The 22,194-nt window shown below is 46.0% G+C and overlaps 1 protein-coding gene across 1 annotated transcript; it reads right to left on the bottom strand.

Annotated features, from left to right (window-relative positions):
- On the bottom strand, positions 1 to 2,900 carry LOC124656473. The gene is made up of 3 exons (XM_047195209.1): positions 1,368 to 2,900; positions 1,029 to 1,269; positions 1 to 263 (listed from the first exon to the last, which is right to left on the bottom strand). Exons 1-3 carry the CDS (start codon positions 2,898 to 2,900, stop codon positions 1 to 3), a joined length of 2,037 nt encoding a protein of 678 aa, XP_047051165.1.
- Positions 2,901 to 22,194: the final 19,294 nt, after the last annotated feature.

The following is a 22,194-nucleotide window of genomic DNA, read 5'->3' as shown; positions in this document are numbered from 1 at the left end:
TTAATCATCGCTGAAGTCATCGCTATCAACGTACATGCAGTCCTCATCCAGTCCTTCTACCCACTCTGCAACCAATTCACTATTTTCAAGTATGCGATGGTTTGTGTACAGCTGCTCTTCTAATTCCGGATCAAATTCCTTGTCGTATAGATCTTCTTTGCGAACCATCTTGTCAAACTCCAACTCGAGGCCATGGAATGTCTGTGAAGCCGGGTGCACAATCCTGATCCCTTTGTTCTCACAGAAAAGGCAGCGGACTGGTTCTGCCATACGAACAAAAAAGGTAATTAAGCAAGATACACAGAAGATTGCAACAGAAAAAATCAATCACAATGTCTTATCTTTGAAAGAAAATGCTCCAAGAGTGTTCCAGCTTTTACCTACAGCTAACTAGCATGCATAGATAAATAGTGTACTGTACCATCATTTTGGTCAGTGTTAGGGATGGAAGGGGCCAAGGGGGCAACCCACAAAACAAGTTTTGTTGAAGGAAGTAGGTCAACTCTGTGTAATTTTTCTCTTTACATTACCATGAGGTTGACTTCTGGTATGGCTATATGCGGGCTTTCATGGGATCATGCTTGCCTCAATGAGCAGGGGAAGACCAACCTCTTATTTCCATGGAGAAATGGATGGATTATTATGTGATTAACGAAAGGACATATGCTCCCTCCTTAGAAGTCAGATGTGAAGAACAAGTATATACAAAGTAGTATAGTACGTGGCCAGCTTTCCGCTATCAAATTGTTATATTGTCCAAATACTGAAACTTAGTAATCTACAAACTAATATACTCCAGTAAAAATATGCATCCTATCTTGACTTCTGCAGTATGCGATAAAAAATTATATAATAATTAACAGACAGAGGTCAATGGTCACTTGTGGTTAAAATGCATCATAAATTCATATTTTTCAGACTGCTGGCAACAATAAAAATTACAGAAAAAATAAATGGCCATCTATCATCCATATGGAGAACTATATGTATGTGATAGAAAAATAAAACAAGAAGGAATGTAAGCATACCAGCACAAGGTGGTGGGAAATTCATAGGGCAACACAAAAGCTGGCTATCCTGATCGTCATCGCCATTGCTAAGCTCAGCAAAAAACAGTGTTGGAGTTGAAGCTATGCTGCCAACATGCTGAGTCGCCAGAAAGTTGGCATGAGTTCGATGGTATACACCAGGAGCACAGCCTTCACCGTACTCAGGACCAGAAACAAACTTATTCACACCACAAATCACATGAAGCTGATAACACTGAGGCTGCTATAAGATGGCAAAAGGGAGCTAATTAGCGAGTGTGAGTAAACCTACAATAGTTATAAATATCAAACAACAAAAACAAAATCAAGTAAACTAACCGAGTTCTGGCTTTCGTATCTCCTTAGTGCAGCATTGATCTTCTTGGAGATTCTTCTAAGAGCCCTGCGCTGTTTCCTTCCTTCTGCCATGACGGCATTGAGTCGCCGTGTGGCAGCTAGCGGCTGCTGGAGTGGCGTGCCAGCCAGGGAATTAGGGCACAATAAACTGGCAAGGTGCTGGACCTCTTGAGAGCGAAGCTGCTGGCCTCCATCCAGCAGCCGAGAAACGCCCAGCATATCTTTGCATGAACAGAGGAATTCTACTTGCGCATCGGGTTTGGGATGCCACGCGGCAATGGCAGCAGCCCTGTAGGCTGATTGGACACTGCTGCACCGTGATTGTCGTTGCTGTTGATCCTGCATTCTCATAGCAGCTTCAAGGCTGAGTTCCATGTTGAGGTCTGTATCAAGCAGGCACCGCAAGGCTTGATGCATAGTGAGATGTGGGTAACGGGTGCAGAGGCAAGAGACGAGTCCGTAGAAGGATCGGGCCTCGATCCGCATCAGACTCAAGGTGCCAACCGCGTCCAGCTTAGCTTCCTCGATCGGTGGTGGGAAGGAATTTTCATACCAGATAGTGTTGAGGATGATGTTTGAGACTGGGTCGAATGGGCCATAGCAATGGCCAGCCTTGAGCAGACCGCGGTGGAAGCGAGACTGCAGCTCACCGGTGGGCATCCTGGCGAGCGCCTTCAGGTAGAACCCATGGATCATGCCGAGCAGCACTCGCCTCAGCGAAGTTGAGTGCTGGTACGGCACCTCTATGACGACCTTGCTGCCGTCGCGGGCGGCGAGCTCCGGCCATGGCCTGCACAGGTGACTAGGAGGGTCGGCGGCAGCTACTTCCTCCTCGGACACCTTGCCGAATACGTGGTGGCAGTCGTCACGGGGCAGTTCCCGCTGCGCCGTGAGCAACCGGATGCTCTCGAGGGGCGGCGACGTCCACACCAAGGCAAGCAGCTCCGGCCGCGGGTGCTTGGCGGTGATGGCGGCGCACCGAAGGGCCAGCCTGAGGGCGCCGTCGGAGGCCGAGCGGAACGCCTTGAGGCCACGGTCCTCGGAGATGACGCGCGCGGCGACGAGCGGGTCGGCTCCGGCGAGGAGCAGGTAGCGGACGGCCTCCCAGCCAGCGAGGTAGGGGAAGAAGCAGGTGAGGAAGGCGACGAGGCCGTCGAGGGAGCGCCGCGTGATGTCCCGCAGCTCGGTTTCCATGACGACCCCTGCGGCCAGCACCTCGTCCCTGCCGACGGGCCGAGTTACGCCGGTGAGGTGGGTGTTGGCGATGATGTTGGAACGGGCGTCCAGGAGGCCAACGCAGACCCCTCCGCCGAGGAAGCGCTCCAGAATCATGGCGCCGCAGCCGCAGTTCTCGGTGAGCCGTGAGAGGGCGTCCTCGTAGTGTTGCTGGATCTTCTGGAGGAGCCGCAACCTGTCCCGCTCTCGCTCCTTGGGCGGCGGCGCGCCGTCGTCTTGAATTGCCGGCTCGTAGACGCGGAGATCGCCGACGCTGTCGCGTACACAGATGGTGGCCATCCTAATCGCCTCGCCGGGGAGAGCGATTGATCGATTTGGGTGCGGAGGTGGACCTTGGACGCCGGAGTGAAACCGTCGGAGGGGAACCACGCCGGAGAGATTTTAGGGTGGGACGTGGGAGTGTCCGGGTCGTAACTGGGCTGGCCTCATGGGCCTAGGCCGTGTGCCGACCGGAACCGGAACCGGAACCGTTGGCTGATTCTTCTGGATAATCTGTCTCTTGAGGAGAAACAACATCAAAGAAAAAAAACATTCAGCTGATGTCAAAAACTAAAACGGTTTTGCGTTTGCAAAACTGAGATTTTCTCAGTCACCCGAGAGAAAATTGCAAACACGAGAAATGTGATTGCTCTAGACTTCTAGTTGCACCTTTATCAAATGATCGAGTCTTACGAAAATATCAATCGTGTGAGACTTTTTTTTAGGCAAAAACTTTGGCACATCCATTAATTAAGAACAGTGTTTAGTTCGGACGAAAATCTACAGCAAAAGAGTCAAACCCACACAAACAACACATCCACACACCCATAATCAAGCCTAAAAACAGACCGCAAGAGGACAACCTACAACAACACTAGGGTTGCACCCACTCTAGCCAATAAGGAACCACAAGGCGACCCGAACGAACACTCAAAACACGATACTCAACACTACGCCGACTGATGGGGATACACTCAAGGGGGTCCACCGTTAGTCTCACTCGCCGCAGGAGAGAAGGCCCAAGAAGGAGTCCAGTCGGCAGGGCGACTTGGCCCAAAACCCTGAACGATTGGGCTTAAACCATGAAGGACGGGGACTGGCCTGGAGGCCCAGGCGACTGAAGCTGTAGATAACTTGGGCACGGGATAAAGGATCCCGGCCTTATAGAGATCGTTGAGATACGATCTTATCTCCATGTAAACCCTAGATCGGGGTTGCCTATATAAACCGCCGAGCTAAACCCTAGAAGGGATCCCATCTGATACTCCCTCACCTCCATCGCTCTCGGTTCCTCGACCGACTGGCTGAACCTGGGTAAAACCCTCGTCTTGTGCACCTCGCTCCGCAGATGGCTACGCCACCTTGCCCCCGCATCGATGAAGTGCTACGCCCCGTAGTACCCACGACACCGACAAAGAGAGGCCATGATATTGGGGGGCATCCATCAATCAACTGGGGATCCAGGGTAGGCAGCAGCTAAGGTGGTGAGAAAATCGCAAACCTCTCTGGCAACGACATCTGGGCAACACTTTTGACTTAGCAACCCCATCACCAACAGGAACCATAGACCTACCGGACTCAGGCGAGAGAGATACGGTCACGTTAACAACACCATTCTTCTCAAATCCAAGTGCCTGACAGAAGCCACAACCGAGATCTCGTGCAAGTCAGATCTCACTTACCCAGTCGTGTGAGACTTAGACAAAACCCAAAATTAATACATTCGTTGAAATTGAATGACAGATGATTAGAGAGTATCTAAAGTGACATGGTTGATTAGCAAGTGTTTAGTCATTAGCAAGGGGTGTGTACATCGGCCTTATAACAAAGGTTGTCGTACACTATGCACACTATGCAAGAGTTGGCATAACGATGTGTAACACCCTATATACCCTCTGGACCGCACTTGATTTATGGGTTGGACAAGAGATCAGGCCTTAGAGCTAGATGGATAAATACATGCAAGAGCATCACGAGAGGCAATCGAACAAGAACATAACTGTCAAACTCTGTTTCTACCTGACTTCTTCCTCCACCTCTAGTCTGGATCTTCTTCTTTAGGTCTGGTTGCTATCACAAGCACCATTGTATCTAGTTTGAATCCATCTCAGATACCAGCAGTCGCTGGTGGCCACGAGATATGACATTTGGTATCAGATTCAGGATGATTTGGTGGGATTCCAATGCATAGGTATGGTCGCATCCTCTCGATTTGGGTTGTAGAATCCTAGAAGAAGGTTGGTGATCTCGGTTGCTCTTCGATCTCATCCATCAAGGAGGAGATCCCGGAATACCACACTCTAGTTAGACTGAATTTGGAGTAATTCCATCGGTTGCTAACCACCTGTTCAACCCAATGCTTGAGCAGCGAGAGATGCCCACATGCACATCTCTTAGTGTCACAGTCAGTGACGAAGGAAGTTCTTCATTAGGTGTTCGATCCCTACGGTGTAGGAAACATGATTGATGCATGTGGTGTAGCGATCCCCTCATCTGTGGGCCTTCTTGGAGTTTTGGCCATGGCAGGAAACAGCATAAGCTCGAATTTCTTTACATGGATAGTGTATCTTTGACAGCCAACCATCATCCCAGCCACCTTCACCGCATGGGCAAGCAGCAGGGCCTCAGTTGGCATTGCCACAACTATGCCGCTAGACATGCCAGACGAGCCTCGTTGCATCCGGCGACCATGCCGTCATCACCCTTGGTCGCCGTAGATGATCGTACCACTGCCACGAGTGATCTACGCACACCTCCGAGCATCCCACTCATGAAACCACTGTTGGAGCTTCCCGGGGGAAAAATTGGGCCATGGCCCGCCCATCCCACAAGAAACGAAATTTTTTATGCGTATGCTACATCGATAAAGCCCACTAACCTAGTCTAGTTCCCACACTGTTCATTTGTTCTGCCTCGATCCACTTTGTCGCTTGGTTGTTCCAGTTCTCGTCGGTAAGGCCGACGTGCCCAACATGGCTTGCAACATGCGCCGCGGGCGCCGTTCCTCCTGGCTCTCTCCAACGGGAGCCACCCCTCCCCTGCGCAACCATGCGTGAGGTGGGTAGGGTTTCTGTCGTTGGCAACGAGATCAGCAGATTGCATGCCTACCTCGCGTGCGTCCCCTACCTGGCGCGCCACATGTCGTGTTGTGGATTCAGATACCGGGGATGTGAACACGGCGAGCTTGATCAATGGACAAGACAATGCTTGCAATCACATAGAGAGACAATTTTTTATGAAGGTTTGGTCACGATGTGCGAAACCTACAGCCTAAAGCTATTCTGCATATGGTGGATCTTAACTGATACAATGTATGTTACCAAGGAATGAGCTGCTTGTTCCTTCCCTTCTCAGCCACCTCCATCTTCACAGCTGATGAGTGCATTTTACAACATATTTTAGGCATGTAAAATATGCTGCTTGCCACTCATATCATACTCCATCTAGTTTTCACTATGGTTATTTTATGCGTGTTTATAAGTTCTCTTTCATTTTCAATGAGTGTTGCGCAACTATTAGTTTTGTTTGGATTTTATTAGTTTTCCTTGTCTTCTATATGTGTGTAGGTGTAAGGTGCAATTATGGATAAAGGAAGGCAAGAGAAACAAATAATGTGCAATATGGAGGAGCTGCAGCCATCAGACTTACCCATTTGGAGAGTGGAAAAGGTGGATTTTCCATAATCAAAAAATACAAATCCAATATCATGGTGTTGTATCCCTCGTCCATACGAGTTGAGCGAGCCGAATAACACCGAAATCGGAGTTGGTATGAGAAAATGATACTCGTTTTACTACGGGAAACATAGAAGATAACGGGCATGCATACGGGCACGGCCCGCCCGCGTTGCTGCCTCGTATCACCTACGGGAGGCGACGGGAAAGCACGGTTTTGGGGCGTTACTGGATCCTAGGGTTCCCCCAAGTCATATGAACGGTATTGGGAGGCCGTAGGGGCCCTCCCAGGGCTATATAGAGAGGGGAGGAGCCAATGGAGATGAACCACACCACCACATCCATATCACGACGGCACGGGAAAATAACACCATGCCGCCACCGACGACGAGGATGGCTACCCCCATGAATTATCATCTCTCACTTCACACCTATCATCACCACGTCGCCGTACATGAAGATGGCAAGCGAGAAGTTGAGAAAGAGTACGCCAAAATATACTCACACATGCGCACGAATTACAATATACTAGCGAGTTATTTGTCTATCCGTATATGTTCACCAAACAAAAAAAACCGTACAACACGAGAGTAATGCGGAATGGTGAGGTGAACCTACTTCTCAAAGAAAATTTCAGACGGTTGACCTGTGCCATGAATTTGGCAAAATTCACTCAAAACTTCATACACGAAATTACGATTTAAGACTGATGAAACTCGAAACCGATTGTCAGAATTGATTCATACGATCGACACGCATATTTTTCATATACATATTTGAAGTATGATTGTGTTGATTAGAAGAGAGGGTGTGTGAAGTAGTTTAAAAGAGAACATTATTCAAAAAATCGGCCGAGATACCGATTTATCGTGAATCGGGTGGCAGTCTATAAGATTTCAGCATATCGGTTGATTTATCGCTAGAGCCAATATTTCGCCCGATTTTCAGTCAAATAGCCGATATTTCGCCCGATTCTTAGTATGATTGCATATACTTCGGTTGAATTTCTATGATATTTCATTGAAATTCGGTTAGACACTCGATATTTTCTTCCTATGATCTTTTACAACTCTGCATTAGCTTGAAGTTTTCATTTTTATTGATTCACAGCAAGGAATCAAGATAATACTTATGTTCAATGATGTAATATTATTTTTTACATAGCATATTATAGAAAATTTAGTGCCAAAAATTTGAATTTACAAAAAAATGAGCCGATAAATGGCCGACGGATAAAATCGATTAATTATACGAAAAGCAATTAATCTCTATATTGAGGTCGACCGGTATAAGCAATTAATCTCTATTCTGAGATCGATTGGTATGTTAACGATTTCTTGAACATTGAAAGAGAGTGAGCAGAAGCTAGCCCACGAGAGGAAACAACAGGACATGCCTGGTAGAAATGGTCGGCACTGCTTTAGTATCGGGTTCGTGCAACAATACCAAGGACAACCAAACGCCCCGCTTTTTGCTCCCATACGAGCCAAGGGGTGCCCGTTTGGAGGTGACTAGTGGTTGGGGCGCCCCCTGGGGCGCCTCCTAGCCGGTCAGCTGCGTCTTAATCAACGCCCAGTCATACACATCCCTTAAATCCATAGTTCTTTATATAGAGATCATTTGATCATTTTACAGCATGGCAAACAAAAGCTTATCCACTCTAAAGTAAAAAATGAAGTCGCACACTCAACAATGGAGACATGCGCTAGTGACATATCAACAAGGGAAAGAGAAAACAAGCTCCCCACACTTAGTACTGTACTTTAGAAAACTGATGGTTTGAATCTGAAGTGGGCCCCCAGTATAGCCTACAAGCATGAACATTTCGGTTAGCAATTAGAAAACCACAAAATAGTACTAATTACCGTCCCAAAAAAAATTGCATAATTATCTAAACTTAAATGTATCTACGCTTGAAGCAGTAATGTTCTGAATTGCTGGGAGACAGCACTCTGTAACAATTTAAACACAATGCAATTGTGTGCTCACAATAGAATCTTATAGCCTATATGGAAAATACCCCGAAACACATCTCTCATGGATTTTTTCTTCGTCTCTAGCTATGCTCCTACGGAGAGAAACCCTCCCAGTCCTCAGAAAACTGCAAGAGTAACTTATACACCGTGTGATAAACAACACATGAACTTCATGCAAAAAAAAAACAGATTTCTATCAAGAACTGCCCTAAAAAGACTAAATGGCAGCCTTAAGTACTACTTGTTTTCTCCGTGGTAGTACCTACTATTACACAAGAGGTGGCTATATTAGTTTCCTCGCAGGGTTTTTGTCTTCACCTTCATATTCACTAACTGGATTTTACCGAAGGAATATAGACTTTCTAAGGTGTTACTCTTCTATCTGAACCAACATCAGTAAGCCCGCAAACCACTCAGCAATTAAGGATCTACTGGCTGTGAAGGAAAACCATAGCCATAGGATCATGAGATAGGATTATTGTTCAATATACTATAAATTGATTTTTATTATTTGGGTTTGTGAGAGTAAACAAACAAAGGAAACACATCGAAAGTACTCCCTCCGTCTTGAAAAGGATGTCTTACAAAAAAATTGCGACATCCTTTTCAGGACAGAGGGAGTAGTATTATTTTCGCAGCTGGCACAGCACTTCTTGACAAAGAATGTGGACCGAAAATAACAACACATCATGAAACCAATTAGGAGCAAACTCAGATCTCACGATGGTACAAAACAAAGAATCCAAGGAAAGATAAATTATGTTTTTTTAATTAAACCAATCATTAATGCTATAAATTATATCCACTATCGAAATACCAATAACATATTAGTGTACATGTCTGAATGCTTATTTTATCATATTCTTTATGCAAGAAACAAAAGGCATATGCAAAGTTTCTCAGTATAAATCTAAGCCAAAATAGAGAATACGACTTACTTTCAAAATAATAATAAACTCTAATGAATCCCCCCTTGATTCATAGAATATTACCTGTCTTGATCAGCTCCAGAAGAAAATGCATTTTGCAAGCATAAAAGAAATCAAAATAGCAGATCAAGAAAAGAAACATTTAGTTCATGTTATATCATCTACCTGCAAGTAGGTGCTATCTAAAATACCTGAAACAATGTTTAAAATAGCCGGCTACAAGATATAGCCGCGGCCTCCCAAAACAGCTATAACCCGGCTATAGCCTGGCTATAGCCGGCTATTTAAGGACTTTGACACCTTTTAGCGGGCTAATGCAGTTAGCCGCATCATGCGGGAAAGGCTATGGCGGGCTATAGTGTCAACACCCGGATTTTTAAGTCCAGATGCCTGTTATGCCATACATCGCAATCCCAGGAATATTGTTGTTGCGAGACATAACAGTTGAATATCATAAGTCATCATTCATTACATACCATAGTCGTCTTACAAATAGATCACATGATCCAATATTACAATAATAGTTGACTATTGTTTCAACACACATCACAAATACATAGCGGAAGCGTAGTAGTAGTAGTGGACTATCTAATCCACAGGCCAACGTCTGACGTCAGAAGATTCCCTAGTTGTCGTAGACATCTTGGTTGCCGTCATCTTGATAGTTCTCGCTCCTCTTCATAGTCCGGCCATTTGAATAGCCGGGGACAAAGCCGTGAGTACTTTAAAGTACTCGCAAACTAATACTAATGTAAGTGCTAACAATTCTAGTAATGGGGTACTAAGCTCTAGTTTATTTGCATAAAGCCAATTTGAGTTCACAAGTATTTGAGAAAAGACTTATTCATGTGCTAGACTAACTCAAGTGGGAACATTAGTGTCATTCCCACCATATTGTTGCGATTCAAAGTCAAGTCACCCATTCACCATTCATTTCACCAACATTTTCAAAAGATTTGACATTGGACACAGTATGGCCTTTCCAACCGTCCGTAACCGTGGACGCGGCTATTCGAATAGGTTTACACTCTGCGGAGGTTGCACACTTGTGCCACAACATTTGATTTCATCCGTCGGGATTTCCCCGAATCATCGTAACACGATGCGCGGATCATCAACCATAACCTTTCACTTATAAATCCTAGTATGAGCACCTCTCCCCATGAGCTTGGCCTCCCGGTGAAGACAGACGATCGGCCACGGGAACCGCACGAGGGCTTGGGCCGGACATTCACCTCATTTCGCATCATATTATATCGTTTCTTTTGTGGTAGAGGCAGCTTTCGGCATAACCCCGATGACGCTTGTTTAGAGGGAACCCATACTAAGACACATAAACTTCCAGGTTAAGCCCTACCCATAATCAGGTATTGTGGGGGTACTTGTTAATTGGAAAGGTATCGCATTCAAACCAACGTCATTGTTTTATCAAAAATCACCATCTTCTCTTGTTCATATTCACCTTCAAAAATCATTCAATGGAATGCATCATCATTCCAAGGTTTCAAATTCATTTTCAAATTCACAAAGTTCCCATCTAGAGTAGTCAAGTTTTAATTCATTAGCACTAGCTCTAATCCATGAGGGGTGCTATCTTGCTTTGCTTGATGGAAACTACTTCACTACTCTAGTAACCAACTTGTACTTTGACCAAAGTTAACTATAAAAGTAACTTATTGAGAAAACAAGTACAAACTTGTAAGGTAAAAACTTGGGATAGGCTTATGGTAAGAAAGGTAAGAATCATGGTGCCTTGCCCCAAGGGGCTTTGCACTTTGCAAGAATATTAGCTTGCCTTGGTGGTTGAGGTGATCAAAGTGGTCTTCTTCTCCTTGAAAGTAGACTTCCTCCCCTCTTGATACTCCTCGGTACTAGCGTCTAAAATACGAATACGAGGATACAATCACCAAACAATTCATGGGCTATTCTAAACATCACATGTATTCACACAAACTAATCTATTCACACCATTAAAACAATTAGGGTGTATTGGTTGTGTTGCTTGAGGAAAATTAATTTCCTCTCATTACATATGTAAATGATAGTTTCCATATAGTTCTTGAGGAATAATTTCCTCTCATTGAATCTTCTTAAGATTTAACTTCTCAAACAATCATACATGAAATCATGTTGACCTAAGTCAACCATTCATCATCATCATTTGAGAAAATGATTTAAATGAGGTAGAATACCTCATACTATTTAACAATGCCTATTATGATTTAAAATCACCAAGAATTTCATTTGAAAGTATAAGACCAGGGGTCAATACTTCATATGAAAGTATTGGTGACAAAGTTTAAATGAAGTGAAGCACTTCATATAATTTGCATAATAGTTTTGGATAATATGAACTAAATAAACTAGCCATATTGTCCATTAATTAAACTAGGGCATGATCATGCAAAGTGACCACACCATTTTCTTGCATAAACAATTAGTGTAAGTCAAATGTGAGCTATTGGAGTTGGAATTAACTAAATATCTATTTTGGTTGATTTTTAATAATTATTCAAAGGCAGAAAAGTCACTGTCTTGTTTATTTTTCTACATTACTTCTACAACAGATATGGGTATTAATCCAATTGCATTGTGTAGAGAAAACTCTAAGCTTTCCAAACATATAAAATTTGTAAAATTTGGTCAAGTAGATTTGGAGTTATTCAATTTTAAACACAGCATCAGTTTGCAATTTATCTAAAAAGAATTAAACGAAAATTTGAATCAAACGGGGGCGGGAAACGAAGTGGGCCGGCCCAGCTGCTGCCCGGGCCGTTCGTGCATGGCGCATGCACGTCGCCCGCGCGCAGGGCGCGCAGATCGTCGGATGACGATCCGACGGCGCTGGGCCGTCGTCTTCCTCGCGATTCTGCAACCTTGCGGGGGCCGTAACTTTCGCCTCGGAGCTCGGATTGCGGCGGGGTTGGTGGCGTTGGAAAGCTCTTTCCAAGGGCTTCAAAGTGGTATAGGTGTTGGAGGCTAGGGTGACGAAAGTTTGGGCGGTTTTGAGGGTTGCCGCCGGTGCACTCCGGCGAGGTTTTGGGGCCGTGGAGAGGCAAGAAGGGTGGAGGAGAGGCTCGAGGAGGGAGAGGAGGATGTTTCTATGTGTGGTGGTGCTGTCCAAGGCGAGAGGGGGGGTTTATATAGCGTGCAGGGGCGGGAACGCGACGGGGCGGCCATGGCGGCATGTGGCGAGGTCGACATGGTTCTGGCGCGTCCGCCGGCACGGGAGCGTGTCTGGCGGGATGCTGCCGTCTCGTGGTGCACGCTGGTGAAGGGAGAGGGCGAGAGGGGCCCCGGGTCGACGGCGCTGGTCGACGCACGGTCGTGTCCAATGCATGTCGGGGCACGACCCGTTCCCGGCGGTGGCGGGTCTCTCTCCGACCAGGGCTAGGATAGGCAGGCTCAGTAGGGTGTGAGGGAGTAGGGGGACATGGTAGGCCAGGCTAGATAGGTGGGAAGAGAGGGAGAGAGGGGTGCCATGTGTGGCATGGCCGGCATGGCCATGCACATGCATCTCTAGGGTCTCCCTTAGGGTTGCTGTGCTGCTGTGAGGAGGAGAGGGGACCAGGGGACATGGTAGAGTGGTTTAGGGCCTTAGGGTTGGGTGTAGGACACTATTTCAAATAGTGTGGGTTGTCCCCTATTTATGTTTCATCAAATTTTGCCCAAATTTGGTTGAGTTCATATGGCTGCAAAATTTGAAAATGGTGTGTTTGGTTAAGTTGTAATTGACCAGAGACAACTATGTGTGGTGGTGGAATTTTAAAAATCAAAGAATTGCAAAATTTGACCAAGTGAGATTGTTGCATATGTTAAAAAGTTCCAACTTTGCATGAGCATAGTTTTTGATCCAAGATGAATTTGGCATGGTTGTATTTACAAAAGTTGTTCACCTTGATGTCCTCTTGGATGAAATGCAAAGAGTTGAGAAAGTTTAGTTTGAAAATATTGAATTGCAAGGGCTCAAAGTAGTGATCAGACTATAATTGGCAGATTTGACCAATATCATATGTGAGCCAAATTTGAATTTGAAATTCATTTGAATTGTGTTTATTTGATTCCAAAAGTTGTAATAAGTGTTTAGTATCATTATTCAACTCTTTGTGAAGGCCAAATTGGTCTAGGTCAAATATTTGAAAAAATGGCATAAACCATATGTGAGGGTTTTGTGAATTTCTACTATTTATTCTTTTATTTTTCTTGGCCTCACTTTGACAAGGGTGAGGTTTATTTGATGTTAGATTGTGTGGGGACAAAGGTTCAAACCATTTTGAGGCAATGGGGGTGTCTAGGTCAAGATTTGCAAAATTGGCTAAATGTGTATGTGAGTGAAAATGGAATTTTCTCACTATTTGATTTCTCTCCATTTGATTTGACTTTTCTTGACTCTAATGTGATTCTTATTAGTTTAGAAACATTTTCAAACCATTTAAACTATTTCAAATGGTCTTGTTCAAAGATTTGCAAAAATGGCCATAACACATAAGAGGTGATGTGTCAAATTTCATTAAACTTGTAAAATTGTTCCCATTGCTTTACTTGGGCATGGGTTAGGGTCAATTTAGTGTTATATTAGGTTGAGAGATGGTTTCACATCATTTGGGTAAGGTTTAAAGTCATAGGGCAAGAATTGAGTATTATGGCTATGTGCCACATATGCCTCTATGCATATGTTGCATTTGATTTTTAGTTTGACTAGGCTTGACCCAATTGATGTTGTTGAGTGTTGAAATGGTATATAGGAGTGATCCAACCATTCACTACAAGTCTTAGGGTCAAGATCCTCAATTTCACAAATTTGATATTTTGCTCTCATATGCCTCTATGGCATTATTACTTTCTTTTCAAAATCTTTTGTTTCACTTTGGATTGTGTTTGAGAAGTACTAGATAAGGTTTGTGAAGGTTTTCCAATCCTCTAAATAAAGTAGAAAGGCCTAGGGTAAAGTTTTACAAAAATAGCCATAGGCACATATACCTCTATGCATATGTTTGATTTTATTTTCTTTCTCACTTGAATTGGTTGATAATTACTTAGTTGGGTGTGTTGATGTATTTCAAATCATATACCAAGGTCAACACTCAAAGTTGGAGCATTTGCAAAAAGTAGCCATAGGCTTGCATATGCCTTTATTATTTAATATCTTTTCTTTTTATTTTGTTTTAAATAGATGGTGATAATGAAGATGAGGTTTAGGTCTTAGTGGGGTTTACCATGGTTCATCACTATTTAGAGAAGAAAGAATGGTAGAGTTCAAAATTTATATATTAGAGCTATAGGCCCACATATGGCTTTTTCTTTAATTTAGGTTTCTCAAAATAGATCCAAATGATTTTTGAGAAGGTTAGGGTTTAGGGTTTTTCTCATTTGATTTCTTTCTCTTTTAATTTCATTTGGTTTGTGATCTTCACTTGATCACTTTAGGGTTTTTAGGGTTTATCACATAAGCATAACTACACTCATCATGGCAAAAACACAAGTAAAAGGTATGAGCACTAAACATAGCACTCTATGTAAGAAAAGTTTTTGTTGGTTCACATTTTTGTAAAAAGGAAATTCATTCTCTCTTTGTTCTGAAATTTGGGGTGTTACAAACCCTTCCCCCTTAAACAAATCTCGTCCCGAGATTTTAAGAAAAGTTAGGTTCCTAAGAGAGATTGGGCGATATGATTTAACAGGAAGACATACTTGGCATAGCCTGAGGTGCTTCTTGCGCTTCGGTGGCCGTCATGTTGTAGTAGCGGCCGTTGTTGTTCGGGTTCTTTCTTGCGGCAAAGCGGCGTTGGTTCTGAGCAGGTGCAGCGGTGTTGGTGGCAATCTTGGCTAGCTTCTTGAGGCACTCATTGCAAGTCACAAGATGAGAGGGAATTTTTCTAGGGTTGGTTTGGATAAGAATTTGGAAAGTTGAAAACTTGAGTAGTGTTGAGGGGGTAAAAACCAAAAACACTTTTTCATTCATACCAAACATCACACATTACAATTCTAACACACCGTTGGTTTGAAGAACCATTCATCGCTCTACGATACAAAGGGATCCTGATACAAACTCTTGCGTAAGTGTGAGTTCTACTAAAGTGATCAAGTGGGCAAAATTTTAGGTAGAATTTCAAGGAAAAGTAGAGCATGGATTTCTTATTTTTAAAAGATCTCAAGGATAAGAGTGAGAATAAGTTTTCATAAATATCTACTTCATTGGTTTTGAAACTAAGTTTTTCAGACGTCCATTCTAACTAGGGTCTCCTAAGGTCAAACAATGGCTCGATACCAACTTGTCAACACCCGGATTTTTAAGTCCGGATGCTCGTTATGCCATACATCGCAATCCCAGGAATATTGTTGTTGCGAGACATAACAGTTGAATATCATAAGTCATCATTCATTACATACCATAGTCGTCTTACAAATAGATCACATGATCCAATATTACAATAATAGTTGACTATTGTTTCAACACACATCACAAATACATAGCGGAAGCGTAGTAGTAGTAGTGGACTATCTAATCCACGTGCCAACGTCCGACGTCGGAAGATTCCCTAGTTGTCGTAGACATCTTGGTTGCCGTCATCTTGATAGTTCTGCTCCTCTTCATAGTCCGGCCATTTGAATAGCCAGGGACAAAGCCGTGAGTACTTTAAAGTACTCGCAAACTAATACTAATGTAAGTGCTAACAATTCTAGTAATGGGGTACTAAGCTCTAGTTTATTTGCATAAAGCCAATTTGAGTTCACAAGTATTTGAGAAAAGACTTATTCATGTGCTAGACTAACTCAAGTGGGAACATTAGTGTCATTCCCACCATATTGTTGCGATTCAAAGTCAAGTCACCCATTCACCATTCATTTCACCAACATTTTCAAAAGATTTGACATTGGACACAGTATGGCCTTTCCAACCGTCCGTAACCGTGGACGCGGCTATTCGAATAGGTTTACACTCTGCAGAGGTTGCACACTTGTGCCACAACATTTGATTTCATCCGTCGGGATTTCCCCGAATCATCGTAACACAGTACGCGGATCATCAACCATAACCTTTCACTTATAAATCCTAGTATGAGCACCTCTCCCCATGAGCTTGGCCTCCCGAGTGAAGACGAGACGATCAGCTCCGGGAACTGCACAGGGCTTGGGCCGGACATTCACCTCATTTCGCATCATATTATATCGTTTCTTTTGTGGTAGAGGCAGCTTTCGGCATAACCCCGATGACGCTTGTTTAGAGGGAACCCATACTAAGACACATAAACTTCCGCTTAAGCCCTACCCATAATCAGTGTATTGTGGGGGTACTTGTTAATTGGAAAGGTATCGCATTCAAACCAACGTCATTGTTTTATCAAAAATCACCATCTTCTCTTGTTCATATTCACCTTCAAAAATCATTCAATGGAATGCATCATCATTCCAAGGTTTCAAATTCATTTTCAAATTCACAAAGTTCCCATCTAGAGTAGTCAAGTTTTAATTCATTAGCACTAGCTCTAATCCATGAGGGGTGCTATCTTGCTTTGCTTGATGGAAACTACTTCACTACTCTAGTAACCAACTTGTACTTTGACCAAAGTTAACTATAAAAGTAACTTATTGAGAAAACAAGTACAAACTTGTAAGGTAAAAACTTGGGATAGGCTTATGGTAAGAAAGGTAAGAATCATGGTGCCTTGCCCCAAGGGGCTTTGCACTTTGCAAGAATATTAGCTTGCCTTGGTGGTTGAGGTGATCAAAGTGGTCTTCTTCTCCTTGAAAGTAGACTTCCTCCCCCTCTTGATACTCCTCGGTACTAGCGTCTAAAATACGAATACGAGGATACAATCACCAAACAATTCATGGGCTATTCTAAACATCACATGTATTCACACAAACTAATCTATTCACACCATTAAAACAATTAGGGTGTATTGGTTGTGCTGTTTGAGGAAAATTAATTTCCTCTCATTACATATGTAAATGATAGTTTCCATATAGTTCTTGAGGAATAATTTCCTCTCATTGAATCTTCTTAAGATTTAACTTCTCAAACAATCATACATGAAATCATGTTGACCTAAGTCAACCATTCATCATCATTGTCGTTGCCTAATCGACGGTACCTCGGAGGAGGGATCCTCACGAGGGGGAGAAGAAGTAGGGGCCATAGGGCGGAGTGCACACGGGACGGTGGTACGCGAGTTACCCAGCTTCGGAACACCTGCACGATGACAGGGCCTACTGCTGCTTGTCTGGAATTATCTGGGCGCTTTCGCGTTGTTACAATGAGTTGTGGTTGTAGCTCTAGGGCTCCCGGGATCCGGCTTATAAAGGCGCACGGATCTAGGGTTTACATGGAGAGTCCTAGCCGGATTACAGACAGTCTAAATACGGTACAATATCTTGCCGTGCACGTCACGGATCCGCATTCCATATACGTCGTACTGGATCCGGGTTCCTCATGGGCTTCCATGGATCCGGGTTACTCCTATGTCAGTACGGATCCGGCCCGCTGATCCCGGGCTGGACTTCTTCCTTCATGATCAACAAGCAATCGGGCCGCCCGATGGGCCACATGCCTCATCACCGTCTGTGGGCCACCCGGGCTTGCCGGATCTAGGCACTGTCGATGGTACACCTATGAAGTATACCCACAACAGTAGCCCCCAGAGTTCTCCGAGTTTCGCCTGCAGCTTCCGCCTTGCTAGTCCATTACAATCTCCGGCAAACGTTGGTAACGCGGAGAAACTTGAAGAGCTCCAACTTTGCATTTTCTTCTTTTTTCCAACTTATAGCCGGAAAATGCTCCCACCCCGCGGGACTTCATCCATCGACGTTAAAAAGAACATCTCCGGGTTACTCCCTCGCTCGAATGAGAGAACTTATCTTCACGCAACTACCCGGAATCTTAAAAAGACTCAAACGGTTCCGCCAATTCGGCGCCATTTTTGCGCGATTCGCGCGGTAACTTATCTCTAGCCATTTTTACTGCTAGGGTTCGGGACACGTGGCACACATCCAACGGCGCGACGCTTGCGTTCCGACCACAGGATGCGGAACACGAATCTCATCCTCTCAGCCTATAAATACCAGCCGTCGACCCCTTTACCCCTCATTCACCCCCTCCTCTCGCTCTCTCGCCGAGCGCCGCCCGAGAGCTTCTCCGCCGCCGTGCCGGAACCCACCGGAGAACCGCCGGAGCATCACCGGAGCACACCCGCCACCGCAGTGTTCTTCGTGTTCATAACTCCGACGAGCTTCCGCAACTCCGGCCACCGCACGCCATTACGGTAAACTTCGAACTCAACTTTCGCACCGCAGTTGGTAGGGATGAACTTGGGGAAGATGAAGTGGGATCCGACTAAAGAAAGTTTCCGCCAACTTTTTTCTTCAGATGTCTTCAACGACTCCGCCTCCGAACTCAGAACCGATCATGGCGACGCCAATCTCCTCCGCCCTCCTCCTTTCGTTCCCATCAGGCCGGATCCTTCAAAGGATTCCGGCAAGGAGACCGAGGGAACTTCTGCCCACCCGGAAAAAACCTCCGGGCGGGCCGGCCGGAGCAGCAAACGAAGAGGCTGCCAAGAAATCAAAGGCTCGGAAGCGCGACTCCGAAGCTAAGGGGAAATGGTGGCCCCGTACCACCACCGAGATGGAATTGAAGAATCTCGAGTCGGAAGGCTTCCTGCAACCCGGAAGCTGGAGGTCAGTTCCAGATGAACCAACTCCGGCTCCAAGGGACGACGAAATGGTGCTGACGAAGGCACTGGTGGAGCGTGGATTTTCATTCCCGCCTTCGGATTTCTTCCGGGAGATTCTGAAGACGTACGGACTCCAACCTCATAACATATCTCCGAATAGCGTGCTCGCCATCGGCAACCACGTCGCTCTCGCGAAGGCCACCTCCGGGTAACTCCGCAGCTTCCCTTGTTCCAATACTTCTTCACCGTCAAGAAAGAGAAGATCCGCCAAACTTCCGAACTGCCAACTTGCGGATCCATCACTTTCCTCCTCCGCCCGGGTCGCGTCTACCCCCACACCGATCGCCATGAATCCGCGAGGTATTGGTCCGGAGGCTTCTTCTACCTGAAGGACGTCTCCGACCCGGCGAGCGACAAAAAACTTCCAACATTCAAGAACAGCCCCGCCAACGAGACTCCGGCATGGACACAGTGCCCTCACCTCTCCGACTCGCCTCGGCCTGAACCGCGCGAGTAAGGCGGATCCGCAAGCTTACGGAGGAGGGGCTCACAGGGAAGGATTTGACCCTCTCCTCGGTTTACCAAGCGGATCCAGCCGCTTCAACACAGGGACCGATTGATGTTTGAATACACAGGGCGCGAAGACTCAATGCGCGCCACCAAAGATAACCTGTCCGCCGACGCTATCGACAAGAGGATCCGGCTCCTCCTCAAGATCCCGCGTGAACTCCATGTTCACGTATGCAACAAAGACATCCACACGGAGGGATCCGGAACCGCGGTACGGCATCCGGACTTGATCTATTGTTTTTCTTCAAACTTTGCCTAAGTTTTTATCTTTGCACTAGCTCGAAGCGCTTGAAGAGAGTGAACTCGGAAACCTCCTCCGAGTCCCATCTACCGGTAACCCGGATCCGTAGCCGCATCGGAGGCGGAAGCTCCCGAAGCCAGCCGCCCCGCGAAGAGGAAAAGGCCACCCCCTTCCAGCTCCCCAGCGAAACGCCCCCGCGAGACACTTAGTATCGCGGCTACTCGGAAAGCTGAGGCGGAAAAGAAGCGCCTCGCGCTGATCAATACCAACAACAAAGGGCAGCCTGCCATCCAGCACTTTTTCAAGCCTTCCGGGTAAGCGTCTCCCTTCTGAGATCCAAGTTCCAGTTTTAACACTTGTTCTTATGTTTGCATGCTTTTCCTGTAGCTCCGGAAGCCAACCTCCCAAGGCCCCAAGGGTCACCAAGAAGAAGGTCAAGCCATCTCCGGCTTCTGTCCCTATCACTCCTGAGGTGGAAGTTCCGCCGAAGGCCTCATCTGCCAGCAAGCCGGATCCGAAGGACGTCATTGACCTTGACGACATTCCTGAAGATCCCGTTTACCAGGGCGACTCCGCCAAGGGGACCTCCTCGCCCATTCCTCCGCCTGATCAGCCAAGCTCCGCTTTCGCGGGGCCAACCGGAGAAGAGCAGGAGCAAAAAGCCAAGCTACTTCAAGTCACCAACGCGACCCGCGTCAACCTTCAACCAACTCCGTCCCTCCAAAAGCTTACTCTTGCGAACGTCACGCGAAGGTTTCCATCATGCTGAACACAAGTATGGGGAAAACCGGAGGAGGAGGTGCGCGAACTCGCCGACCCGGAGGAGAACCTCGAAGGATTTTTTCGCCAAGCACAGTGGAAGTGCGGCAGGTAATACTAGCCCCCAAGCATTGGGTGATATAGTTCCGAATAACATGTATTATCCGATGCTTTCCCAAAATGTACTTTAGACGGAAATTTAAAATTTTCATATCCCAAACTGAACTCCTCGCTAGCCTCCAAGATTTTGAATATCCGGCTAACTCCCTGCTGCTTCACAGACCACACGGAAATTGCATGAAGATTTGCGCATCCATGTGCCTGGAGCAGATCACGGAGATCGAGGGGCTGCGCCGTAACGCGGAAAACAGCCAAAAGGCTATCCAGCTGCTTGAGACCCGCCTGAAAGGTACAAGATCCGGATTTTTTACTTTTTGTGTTAAGTCATAATGCATGATGCATAATACGTGCAACTTGTCTGCCTTCAGAAGAATCTGCTAAGCGCTCCTCGCTTGATGAGCTTTCCGCCAAGGTCACGGTGCTTGAGGCGGAAAACGAGTCCCTCCGGAACTTTATGAAAGAATCCTCAAGCAAAGAGACTGAAGCAAGAAGAGAACTCTCCGAGAAGCATTCCCGCGAGAAGGCGGAGTTGATCGACAAGCTGGAGAGAAGCCAAGGCCGCGTGATCTCCACACTCGCCAAGAACAAAGCCCTGGAAACGGAGGCGGAAGCCATTGACAAACTTATCTTCCGTAAGCACTCTTCCGCGTCGTTGCTCCGACCATCTTTCATGTTTTCTCTGACGGAACTGAACCTCTTTTCTTCCACAGACAAGTCTTGGCTTTGAGTGGACGAAAGATTCAAACCTCGACGAGGACGGAAGCCTACGAGGAAGTGCGGAACTCCATTGATGCACCGTTTGGAGCCTCGTCGCGGAATTGCCACGGCTCTATCGCTAAAGAAGGCCAAAACCTCGCTCATCGATACGATGACCAATCTTATGCGACAAGTGCCGGAGTTCATCAAGGACCGGCAAAAATCTTCAGCGCGCGGAGCCGCCTCCTTGGTCCTGGCCACCTGCAAGGCTTTCTTCCCCTCGCTCAATCTGGCGCAAGTTGCCCGCGGAGCCCCCGAGAGTTCCGACATGAGCGCCCTTCTCGCGGAAACCGAAGGCTATGAAGAGCTGTTTGTCAGGCGAGTGGATCACTCGTTCTGGTACAACAAGCACAACCTGCCCGAAGGTTTTTCCGACGCGGAGGAGGAAGCAAGCGAGCCGTAGTTTTATGGGGAAGGATCCGGGTCCAGACAACGAGCATTCCGGAGGAAACTCGGGAAACGACTCGAAGCCGGATCCGGTGACAGGTGACGACGGCTCCAGCTACCGGCAGTCCGAAGAGGAGGACTCCGAGTAGAGTTCCCGTTTAAAACAATGAAACAAGTTGCATCATTTTGGCCCCAGCGAGGGTTTGTAATAAGACTTTAAATTCTTAAGTAGCTAGGAACGAAACAATTATGCGTGGGGCGGAAACACTTATCCTGCTATCCGTTTAATATTATGTGCATGTTTCGTTTTTTGTCGGAAAGCAAGTGCTGATCTCGTTATTCTCCGGCTTGCCCGCTTGACCTTCCGCGAGCCGGAAAACCTTAGCCGGAGACGCTCGCCGGCCGGCGACGAAGCCCAATGGCAATCCGTCCATAACCGCGGAAACAAGCCCCCGGGCATAGGTGCCGGAAATCGCTACTAGAGGTAAACCCTCGTTGACTGTTAGGG

The sequence above is a fragment of the Lolium rigidum genome, chromosome 5 (genome assembly GCF_022539505.1).
Source record: "Lolium rigidum isolate FL_2022 chromosome 5, APGP_CSIRO_Lrig_0.1, whole genome shotgun sequence".
NCBI lineage: Eukaryota > Viridiplantae > Streptophyta > Magnoliopsida > Poales > Poaceae > Lolium > Lolium rigidum.
Note: the sequence above shows the minus strand (reverse complement) of the source record. Positions and strands in the feature narration are given on the sequence as shown.

Coding starts and splice junctions, on each gene's coding strand:
- LOC124656473 (XM_047195209.1), bottom strand. CDS start 2,900: ATGGCCACCATCTGTGTACGCGACAGCGTCGGCGATCTCCGCGTCTAC. Junction 1,270..1,367: donor GATACGAAAGCCAGAACTCG/GTTAGTTTACTT, acceptor ATCTTATAGCAG/CCTCAGTGTTATCAGCTTCA. Junction 264..1,028: donor TTTCCCACCACCTTGTGCTG/GTATGCTTACAT, acceptor TTCGTATGGCAG/AACCAGTCCGCTGCCTTTTC.